Source organism: Myotis myotis, unplaced genomic scaffold (assembly GCF_014108235.1).
Source record: "Myotis myotis isolate mMyoMyo1 unplaced genomic scaffold, mMyoMyo1.p scaffold_m19_p_12, whole genome shotgun sequence".
Lineage (NCBI taxonomy): Eukaryota > Metazoa > Chordata > Mammalia > Chiroptera > Vespertilionidae > Myotis > Myotis myotis.
In genome coordinates, this window is record NW_023416316.1 from 38,168,958 (window position 1) to 38,181,250 (window position 12,293).

The window sequence follows — 12,293 nt, forward strand, 5'->3', positions numbered from 1 at the left end:
GAGGGACCCCCCCGGAGTGCACAAATTTTTGTGCACTGGGCCTCTAGTCTACACTAATAAAAGAGAAACATGCAAATTGGTGTCACTCTGCCACACCCTCCAGCCAATCAGGATGAGTATGCAAATTAACCCAACAGAGATGGCGGTTAATTTGCATAAGCAGGCACGGAATGAAGACTGAAGACTGAAGACGACTGAGGACTGAAGAGGCTTGGCTTCTCTGCTGCGGTTGGAGCGAAGGCTTGGGTCCCGAGTGCCGGAGGAAAACCGGTGCCGGCAGCCAGGGGAATGAACGCCTATTGCACAAATCTCTTTGTGCAACAGGCTTCTAGTATTCTAATAATTATCCTCAGTTCCTCTCTCTTCTCATCTCACTCAGGGAAACAGCCCCAAATCTTGGTAATTCTACTTCAGAAATCTCATATTCAGACTTTCACCCCCATTCCTGCAGCCACAGCCTTTGTTCAGACTACCTTCATCCTCTACCTAGCTATTACAACAGCCTCTTCATTGGTGGCTTTGACAGCCTTCCTTTACTCCAGTTCTAGCTGTCAGAGTTATCTTTCCAAAGAGTAAATAGTTTCATGCCATTCCCTTGATTAAAAACATTTATTTGACTTTACATATCCTCTAACATAAGGACACATCATTTCTGTGGTATTCTAATCAAGAGAAGACACCAGCCAAGCCCAGCTGAGTAGCATCGTATGAAAAAAAAATGGTCACAGTACTTTTCCAAAGTGTTAAGATCATGAAAGAAAAAGAAAGACTGAAGAGATATCCCAGGCAGACAGATAAAATGAAGGGAGGTGATGACTAAATAGAATGCCAGATCTTAGATTGACTTCTGGAACAATAGAACATTAGTAGGAAAACCTGTGAAATGCATATAAATTCTGTAGCTTAGTTAATGCTACTCTACCAACTTCTTAATTTTGACCATTGTACTATGATTATGCAAGATGTTAACATTAGAAGAAGCATCACACTAGCATCATATGACAAATCATGACTGCTGGACTTCTCACACTTATTCACAATTTAATAGTCTTACTTGGGATCACATATGATGAGGGAGGTGAGGTACCATAATCCTTCAGTGCTTAGAATCTGTCGTAGTCTTTATCTAGCCTACTGATGGAAATCATAGGATAAAAGAGCAGGCTTCTAGGGTAGGGGTATTGTGGAAGGAGAAACCCAGTCTCCTTATATATTTCTTTGTAATTTTGGATACAACCTTTGTCATCTCTTTTGTTGTTGTTGATTCAGAAAGGAAGCGAGAGGGAGAGATAGAAACATCAGTGATGAGAGAGAATCATTGATTGGCTGCCTCCTGCAACCCCCCTACTGGGGATCGAGCCTGGCAACCTGGGTAGGTGCTCTTGCCCTTGACCCGGGACCCTTCAGTCAGCAGGCCAATAATCTGGCTAAGGCTGTCATCTCTTTTGATTCTTCTCTTTAGTTATCCCCTATATTCAACTCTATTTTTTCTTCCCTAGAAAATACCATCTGGATTGACCTTAAACTCTTCCTTTCACTATTACTTCTAGCATAAACCTTTATCACACCATTTTAGAATTATTCGAACAACCTCCTCATGTGATCTTCCTGACAACAGTTTATCCCCTGGCTTTTGTCTGATTAAGCATTCTATAATACTACTTTTACCATATCACATTGCTGCTTCAGAATTAAAATGAATCTCCTTGGCTTAGTGATTCATCCAAACTTTTCTAATTTTTAAAGGTTCTAATAATTTTATACCACATGAATTAGTAAAATGTTTCCCCCCCCCTACTTCATCATATGGGTTATAATCAGTTCAGTTTTTGCCTTCCTCTCCACCTAGCTTATGTTATTACTCCCAAACTACACCAAAAATTGTTGTGCTTCCCTGTCCAGAATAGACTATACCTTTTGGTAACATCACTCAAAATTTCCTTTGGAGACCATTAAACCCTTATCTCAGTCCATGGTTTGGATGGACATGTGACCTAAACCTGGCTAATCAGAGAACCCTTGGTCACAACAATCAGTTCAATGAAGAGCACACAACTCGAGCTGGTCCAATGAGAGTCCTCAGGGGCTTTGGGGACTTTTAGAAAAGAACAGTGCTCTTTCAGCACTACTAGAAATAGCAACTGACAGATTCCTGATGATATCATTTGAGCTTCTAGATTTACCTATGCATGATCTTTTCAGTAATAAGAAACAAATCCTCCCCTCCCCCTTTTGTCTTAAACCAATTTGAATTGGTTTACAAAGAGTATTCCCACATCTTTGCCTCTTCAATTAAAGTCATCCTTAGAAATTTAGCTCTATGCCACTTTCAAACCATTCTCCCTTTTCTTAATTCCCATTACAGTTTACTTAATCCATACTATTTTAACACTAAATCTTCTTAATTGTTTAATGTTTTCTAGCTTTGTACCACAAGCTTCTTGAAGGCTTGGATCCTGAATTACATTTCTCTTGTGTTCAGAACACTTTAGGATTTTTCACACTTAAGATGCAGGTTGACTGGTAAATTCTTGGATAAGTTACTTTTCTTTAGGAAATCAATGGTTAGAATCTTAAGAATAAATGAAGTCTGGGCAAGTTGTTGTTGATCAGAGCTCAGCTCTTTTGGTAATTTAGTTCCCATCTTACTGATTTAAAAACAAAGATAGCAGGAAAGGGGAAATGATATTAGTGACTATGTTATAAAATCACACTTTTAGGGCATTTGGAGGGGCCTGATAATAACATTAATCATACTTTCAGGGCATTTGGAGGGGCCTGATAATAACTCCCAGTTTTAAAATGTAGGTTTTATTATTTATTCAGGCATGGTGAGACCATGAGATCAGGAGACAGCTGCCCTTGACAAGAGAGTTTGCTCCTTACAAGTACCCAAGAGGAGGGGATGCTACACATGCAGGGCCACACTGGAAGCACTAGGATCAGCCATGAGGCAGAAAGAGTGAGGGTAAAGCATGGGTACAAGCCTGTATAGTGGTTTCCACAGGAAAGGAAAGGCAAAGTAGAGTACGTGTGTTAGGATTGACTAGTTGGAATGATTTTAGCAGGATTTGGGGTAGAGACTGTCTCAAATTGGTGCCTGGCCCTGGGTTGATCAGGGAGGGGAATATTGGCTTGGTGTGTAAGAATCTGACTAAGGAGGTGGCTGTGGCTTCAGGCTTGGTCGGTTTGCATATGAAAGGTTCTGGGAATTTGTTGCTCTCTCTAGGTGTTAGCTAGCCCTGGGCGGGGCAGTCCCTTCCCAGGAGAAGCTTTGGGTGGCAGAGCGTCAAGAATACAGAAAATAAGAAAACATAGTGAATATACTTCTCTATTTCCCACCTAGATGCCAGTGCATTGTTAAGGGCCACGATTAGATGCTAGTGCCTCGCCAATGGTGAGGCATTGGGGCCCCTGTGCACTTTGGTGGTCTTCCAGGGGCAGGTACCGCTTAGAGTTAGGTTCCTGCCTTTTCCTCTGCTGCCATCGCCAGTCAGGGCCCGATTAGGCTTTTCACAGGTCCCTAGACACGGACAAGATGGTAGTGTTCCTCTCCCCTTATGTAAGTAAAAGGAGAAATTCCTTTAGGAAATGAATTAAAACTTAAATTAGGGAGAATTCAAGACCTTCCTTCTAGACTTTGTGAAATAAAAATTCCGGATAAATTCATCAAAGCTTAACCTGTTGTTCTGCTTTTCCCTCCGCTGTCCTTTAGCTTCTTGCCTGTTCCACGATCCAGCAGTTGCAGGCTCTTGAACTCCACCCACGAGGCCGCTGGCAGGTGTCAGGCCAGCACCACCCGGGAATTCCTCCATCGCTCCTCCCACCCGGCCCTCTGCCCCGCCCACTGTGCGTGTCGTCGTGGCGTCACGCGCCGTCGCCCAAGGTCGGCAGCCAATGAGCGCAGGCGGCCGCGGCTCGCCGTCGTCCCCTCGCCTGGTCTTGCGCGCTGGGTCTGGGAGCCGTGAAGACCCGGCGGAGCATCCCGCGCGGCTGGAGGCCGGAGGCCGGCGGAGGCGGGGCGCACCGCGAGCAGGGGGCGTGACGAGAGGAAGGCCGAACAGCCGCCACCACGCTTTCCTTCGCGGCGAGACGCAAGCGAGCCAGGCTGAGGGCCGCGGCAGCGATGCAGCGACGGCGGCGCCTCTCGCCGCCCGCCTCTCGGCTGCGGGAGGACGGCGGGGGCGGGGGCGGGGGCCGCGACGGGAGCGGGGAGGTGGAAGTGCAGTTCTCCGCCGGGCGTTTGGGCTCGGTCGCGGTGGACTCGGCGGCGGCGGCGGCGGCGGCAGCCACGCGCAGCACGGAGGAGGAGGAGGAGAGGCTCGAGCGCGAGCACTTCTGGAAGATCATCAATGCCTTCCGCTACTACGGGTAAGGAGCCCGCGGCGGACCCCGGCCCGGCCCGTCGGAGCGCCCGCTGCGCCCCCGCGCTCGCCCTCCTCCCTCCCCCATCCCCCGGCCGCCACGCCTCCGGGATTCCCGGCCCAGGCCGCCTGAGCTGACCTCGGGGTCCCCGAGTCACCTCGCACCGTCCTACCCCCTCTCGGCCCTGCTCACCCGTCCGCTGCTCTTGTCTTCTGACCGCAGGATCAGATTGGCTCTCCTGCCTTCCATCCCACGTGGAAGGTCTGGCTTTGAGGCCGGTGGGGGTGATCAGAAAAATGCTGTGACGATTGCAGACAGAAGAGGGTGGTGGTAGATTGTCCAGTGCCGGGCATGATTGTGTTGTCGATGGTCTCCAAACTGAACACCCGCAGAGCCCAAGTTCACCTCCACGTGGGATGCGGCAGGACGCGTTTCCGCAAACTGGCCAGTTCCTGTGAGAACAGCCTGAGCTTCCCACCCCACCCCACCCCACCCCCTGGCGCCGAGGAAGTGCGAGCACGTTGGTGGGGAGCGATGAGTGATGCGGCTCAGTGTCTCGAGCTAGCTGGTGGGTGAAATGGGGTCGGAGGTGGTCCGGGTGTTCTAACATTTGCTAATTAAGGAGGGGCTGGAGAGAAGGCACGGTGAGAGCCACCTTTGCGATCTTTTATTTTGCAAATATGTATCGAATTCTCTGGGTGAGCCTGGCGTGGTGGTAGGGCTTTATAGTTGGCTAACTTCTACTTTTCTTCTAGGTGGATGTTCAACTAAGCTTAGCCACAAAGTTTTAATTTAGAGATCTGAATGGGACTTAAATCAACTGGATTTGTAGGCAAAGAAAAGTAGTATTTTATTCGTGTAAGAGATGAGTCCACTGGGGGACATATTCTGAGTCTGCGGTTGTAATCAAACATGACCTTCCCCGTGAGAAAAATGGTTTCCCTAGATGGGCTTCTGCTGTGCTTTATGCAAACTTTTTTTATGTTGCTTGACTCTGACTTTCCCAAGGGCAGGGACAGCCTCATTTATTTTTATGTCACCAGTGCTTGCCATAGGTTTTTGAAGCTCTATTTTTAACAAATAGGAAATAATAGCAAAGAAATACATGTCATTCCCAAGTAGTCTGTCAATTTGTGAACAGTTGGTAAACTAGTCCATTATTATTCTGAATTTAGAAACTCGCTCAATAAAAGCTTAAAGTTGTTTAGAATCTGATTACATTTATGACATGAATTTTTGAAGTTCAAAAATCTTTTTAAAAAATATATATTTTTTATTTCAGAGAGGAAGGGAGAGGGATAAAGAGATAGAAACATCAAGATGAGAGAGAATCATTGATGGGCTGCCTCCTGCATGCCCCTACTGGGGATCAAGCCCGAAACCCAGGCATGTGCCCTTGGCCAGAATGAACCTGGGACCCTTCAGTCCGCAGGCCGAAGCCCCATCCACTGAGCCAAACCGGCCAGGGCTGAAGTTCAAAGATCCTGATGACATAATTTACTAACTAAACATAAGGATAGGAACCATGAATTGCATTAATTAAAGAGCCCAAAAGGAAGTTAGTAGTATGGGGATTTTATTTAGCATGAACAGAGGAAGGAAGGCAGATAACCAGAGGATTGAATTTGATGTAATTATTGTGGCAGGAGAAGCAGCTGACATTAGATAGCTAAGAGTGGTAGATGCAGAAAAGTTCTGTGCATTTTACTATTAAAAAATCTAGAAAGAATATTGGGGAATGTCTTGGGAATATAATGGACATAATTAAAATGTGTGTGTGCACCCAGTTCTAAAATGTTAGGACTAATTTAGAAATGATATTATAATTAGGTATCAGATGGACCTTTTTGTTGTGGGGGCAGAGGGACTTTGACCTGAATCTAGGAGCCAAGTGTGGCAATATAAAAAAGAGCAATTGTGTGCATGTTCTAGTAGTGATACAGTTTTCTATACTCTCATCCCTCTCCTTTACCAGTTTAATGTGGGATTGAGGAAAACTTCATTTTTTAAAAACAATCCTTTTTATTTATGTACTCTCTGATGAAACACTTTATATCTTTAGACTGAAAAGTATATGATTAAAAATATACTTCTTAAAATATCACTGAAAGGATTAGCGTTACAGAAAGCATCGTGTAGCAGAAAACACTGGATTGTTACATTCCAACATTTTATGATTTTCTAGAGTTGCGCTGTTTAATACCTTGGCCGCTAATTACATCTGGCTAAATTAAAACTTAAACTAATTAAAACTTAATAAAATTAAAAATGCATTTCCTCAGTCTCAGTAGCCAGAGTTTGGTTTTACTGCTAAATGCCTTTTAATATATATGAGATTTAGATGAAAGTCATAGGGCAAGAAATGTCTTTTTATTAATGTTTTCTCTTTCCAGTGGCTTCCAATGTTGTACTTCCTACAGATTTTACTTAGATGGCATTCTCTAAAAATGACTATAGCATTGTAATGCATAGCAAAAAAAATGTTGTTAGCCTTAAAATACTACTCTTGTTATGAAGAAGATACCTAGTTACATGGAAAATATTACAATTGAACGATCAAAGATCTTGTCAGAATTGGCCAACTCTTGGAAACAGCGGTTAGGTGAGATTTATTTTTTAGAACTGAGATGTAGAGCTCATTTTTACAGGTGAGGGGATAGGCATATGAAGAGGTGAGTAACTTGCCTAGGGTTACACAACCAAATTGTGGTAGCGTCTGGCTTGAAATCCAAAATCATTTACTAAAATTTTACCCTTATAAGCAGTGATACTAGTAAGACAATTTTAACCTTGGGTATTTAATACATATTTTAAATGGATTGAAGCAGACTTTCCTTCTGAAAGGTATGCTTTCCTGTGTGGAATTCTAGAGTTCAACAGGTTCAGAGGGATGGGTCATTGACCTTGGCCTTCGGCTCACACCCAGCATAAACCCACCCTGATCAAAGGCCACTGAGTCAGAGTTAGGGTCACTGCCTAGACCAGCCTTCTAGAGAGAGCTGGAGGTAGAGACACCCTTACAGAAGTCAGCTGCTGACTACTTTCTCCCCTTAGCTGCCAAAAGATGTGGCCTTATTATGCTGATTGAGTTCAGAACCAAGGAGAGTCTGAAGGTTATAAAACATTCCTTCAAAGCAAGCATGTCAAACTCAGAGGCTAACACGGACCAAATAAATAAGGTTTAAGTTTCTGTGGGCCACAAAAAACCCCAAATGCTTCTATTTTCATAGAAACATAGGTTTATTTCGATAGAGAAATGCTGAATACAAAGGGCTGAAATAAACGAGTCATCATTAACATAAAATAATAGAAAATTTAAATAAAAATTAATATTTTTCTTGAACATTAACTTACCAGACACTGAATTACTGCACAAATTAATAAGCGTAATGCAAATGAACCTATTTTTCTTTTTCTCTGAAAGTGAAATATTTCCTGTAGTGCACACCAAACAAGTCAGTCCAAGACTAATGACATGGCAATAGGCTGCTAAAATATTCACTGCTAGTATTAGTGGAGAGAAATGGTGCGCCTGTGCGGATGGCGCCTAAGGGAAATTAATGCAACACGATTATAGTAATCAGTCATTAGCGAACGTTGTAGTTTGTTAATAATTATGTATAACAGGATATTGTAAAAATTAAGTTACAAAATTTTTATTAAAACGCTTCTTACATACTGTTATATTGGCTGGGCCACAAAAATATTAGTTGTGTGCCACATGGGGCCCGTGGGCCACGAGTTTGACATGCTTGCTTTAAAGTAAGGTAGGCAGACTTTTTTATTAAAAGGCTAGGCGATGAATATTTTAAGCTCTTGGGACTAAGTGGTCTCTGTTACAACTATTCAACTCTGCTCCGGTAGGTGAATAAGTGGGCATGGCTATGATCCAGTAAAACCCTTTTTACAAAAACAGACCAAGTAGCCAGGGGTGGGGAAGCATGTTTTGCCACCCCTGTCTTAACACACACTCAAAGAATTGTCCAACACACTCAAAAAAGAGCCTGGAGGCTCTGGCTAAAAATAAATGATATTCAAGTGTCCTAGGATTTACAAACTGGAAACACCACTAGGCAAAAACTCAGGTTTTTTTTTTTGAACTCAGGTGTGTTTTGAAGAAAAAAAAAAGTTAAGAGTTCTTATAGTAAAATGTGCATTTTTGAGAATAATCGGTCCTGTATTCTCTGCACTAGGATTGGTCCTGGGTATGTCAGGCATTCTGGATTATGGATGTCAGGTGGTCTTGATACATGAGTCCGTCATTGAGTGATCATGCATGTCCAGGCATTACTGCAGAACTGGAAAATTCAAAATGTTAAGTTCCAGGCTGATTAAAACAACAATAAAATAATTTCCTCAGACCTCAACCTGATTTTAGTAATTTCATAGCTTGACTATATAGTGACTCCATTTTATTTCTTCACTCTCTTCCTCATAAGCATTTCCAGAATAGTGAAGCTATCCCCAGTTATAATAGTACAGTAAGGATTGGACTCTTCTCGACTTTGGTAAAACCTCACTTCAAGAGAGTCACTGTGGATGTCTGTTAGGGATAGCTTGGCATATCAGTAAGTAACCAAGGGTTAAGGGATATGTTACAGCTCATCCCACGCTGTGTACTTACATCACTTCTGTAACAGGAATTGACAGCAAAGATGTTAGGTTTTTCTGACCAATCCATAACTTACTTCAGCTCCCCTGCTATCATGGAAATAAGTAGTCTCCATAGAGAACAAAAAGTGGCACCTAGATTGCCTCACTGAACATTTATTGATTGTTTTTTACATGTGGTGACATATGGAGGTTAAATAGTGACAAAGGTGAGACTTGTATTTTAGAAGAATTCATCTGATGGGGAGGTTAGGTTGGGGACAGCATTCCTAGGTAGCAGGCCTCTCAGTAATCATTGGGAAACATAATGAGGGCCTGAGCTAAAGCATTGGAGAGGGGTATAATTTTCAGATAGTTTTATGAAGTAGAATCAAAAGGATCTTGTGCTTAATTGATTGTGTGGGCTATGAGAAGAGGCATTTTAAGATGACTTGTTAGTTTCTGACTTGAGTATGGTATGCCACTCATTGATACCAGCCACGTAGGAAAAAGTACAAGTTTTTTTGGTGGGACGTGCTAAATTCATTTTGGATATGTTGATTTTTGAGCTATAGTGAGAGAATGATTGTGGGGCACCCAGTGTCCAGGAATACTAGAAATGAAGTACTAAAAGACTACTTAATCTCTTGACAGTAAATTGTAAACTTGCAACTCTGCAACATACCATGCATGGTCTCCTTAAATAGTTCCGTTAGTGTCATACTCTACTGCTGGAAATATAAATTGGTACAATCTTTCTGAAAATCACTTTGTATCAAGAGACTTAAAAGTACTATCCTTTCTGACCTGGTCATTCTTTGGGGAATTTGTGGTGATTTTTTTCTCTACACTATAGACAGATTTGAACACAAAAATTTATCATATGGGCAAGAGAAAGTATCTAGATGCCCAGTGTTTGGGAAATAGCTAAGTAAATTTTGGTTGCATAAGGTGAAATGATGAACTATCATTGCAGTCATTTGCCATATAGTCATTTGAGAACCTTTTTCTGACCTGGGAAAATTCCTCTAATAAGGATAAAGACTTACAAATGCTTCTAGAACTTGAATATGCATATGGATAATTTGGAGATCTTGTCAAAAGGCAGATCACATTTCAGTAGGTCTGGTGTAGGGCCTGAGATTCTCCATTCCTAACCACTTCCAGATGATCTGCTGTTTTGTCTACCTACCACATTTTCATGAGAAAGGTGCTAAATGACTTTGTCTTAAACAACAAAACAGAAATATGCCAACAAGTTAGAAGTGGTTGCCTCTAAAAGAGGGATTTATACTTTTAATTAAAAGAATACTTTCACTTTTCTGCATTTTCCATATTTTCATTGTCAACATAATAGTTTTATTAATTAGATATGCCTACTATATTTAAGCGCTTAATGACTTGGTTTAGTGGCCAGAATTTACTAAATCTCAATGGATGATAGTTTCTGTACTCATCGTCACCACTGTTGTTCATGTTTTTATATATGAGACAGTGGAGGACAGAGAATGGAAGTAACTTGCCAAGGGCCACATAGTAAATAGGGGACATTAGCTGGATTTCAGTCCAGATCTATTTGATTCCAGAGCTCACTATTATACTGTCTGGAGAGGGATGAAGCAAAAGAGCAGACATCAGTACAACCAATCACTGTCAATTTGATCTTTTCACATTGCCTCTAACCCCTGAATACCACCACACCCGAGCTCCCAAAAACATGTCTAGGTTTTTACTCAAGTTTTATAAGAAGCTTCTTCAGAACTTCTTTAAATATTACTGTTCAGAAACTACAGAGTAATTTGGCATAAGGTAAAAATGAGTTGTTTGGATGAATAGAGAAATCCAGGCAACCAAATAAAAATGTATTTTTTAATATTGAGTAAATAAAGAAACATACACGTTTATTTGTTTTTATATGTAAAATGTAAAAAAAATGGTGCAGTGAACACCATGAATCTACCACCCAGTTTTAAAAAAGAATAATATCCTATCCCTTTCCCCTCAAAGCACATCACTTTACTGAATTTTTGTTTCCTTGCTTTCCTTGTAGTTTTTCTACATATGTTCACTTCCTACAATATATTGTTTATTTTTACATAAAATGAAATTATACGTTAAGTATTTTTCTACAACTTGATTTTTTAAGCAAATATTTACATTCCTGAGTTTTATCCATATTGTATATAGCCATAATTTATTAATTTAACTGCATTTCCTTGTGTGACTATACTGTACTTTGTTTGTTCACTCTACTGGTGATGGACCTTTAGGTTGTTTCCAGATTTTTAGTTTGTTATATCTAACAGTGCTCTGATAAAGCTTTTTCATGTTTCATGGTGACCATCTGCAGGAATTTCTTGAGTATGTGTCTAGGAGTATAATTGCTAGGTCATGTGGAATGTGCATATTAAGCTTTACTAGGTAATGCTAAATTATTTTCCAAAGTAGTTGTACTAATTTATGTACCCACCATCGATCAGTATATAAATATCTAATTATTCCACTATTTACCAACATTTCAGATAGACAGGCTTTTAAATTTTGCCCATCTGATTGAAGTAAAATTGCATTTCACTGTGAGTATAGCATTTAACTTTTAAAAATGGATGTTTTTTTCATTTTTTTTCTAAATATATTTTTATTAATTTCAGAGAGGAAGGGAGAGGGAGAGACGGATAGAAAAATCAATGATGAGAGAGAATCACTGATTGATTGCCTCCTGCACGCTCCCACCGGAGATTAAGCCCACAACCTGGGCATGTGCCCTTGACCGGAATTCAGTCCGTAGGCCAACTCGCTAGCCACTGATCCAGACCAGCTAGGGCATGATGTTCTTTTCAGATTTTATAAATAGGTAGTTCCCAACGTGAAACTTTTAATCCTCACCTGAGAATATGTTTTTCATTGATTCTAGAAAGAGAAGAAGGGGGAGAGGGGAGGGGGAAAGAGGGAGAGAGATGGGGAGAGAAACATTGATGAGTTGCCTCATGCACATGCTCCAACCAGAGCCTGAAACCCTGGAATGTGACCTGACTAGGAATGGAACCCTTGACTCTTTGAGATTGTACTTTAGCTGCTGAGGCATACCTGACAGGACATAGTTCTTTGGAAACTTTAAGAATGCAAAGTGTGAATATTGTCATGTAAGATGCTATCGAATTTCAATTTTTAATTTGTTTACTACTTTTGTGATACATAATCCTGTATAATAAAGCCCTAATATGCAAATCTATTGAACCGCGAAACGACTGGTCTCTATGACGCACACTGACCACCAGATGCTCAATGCAGGAGCTGCCCCTTGGTGGTCAGTGCACTCCCACAGAGGGAGCACCGCT

General features: G+C 41.6%; 1 protein-coding gene across 1 annotated transcript in view; it reads left to right on the top strand.

The window, feature by feature from the left end:
- The first annotated feature begins 3,916 nt into the window (after positions 1-3,916).
- CARNMT1 (carnosine N-methyltransferase 1) overlaps positions 3,917-12,293 on the top strand; it is a 47,879-nt gene continuing 39,502 nt past the window's right edge. Inside the window, exon 1 of the mRNA XM_036330809.1 lies at positions 3,917-4,371. Coding sequence (XP_036186702.1) covers positions 4,127-4,371 — 245 coding nt within the window. The 5' untranslated portion in view covers positions 3,917-4,126. The remainder of the gene's footprint in view (positions 4,372-12,293) is intronic.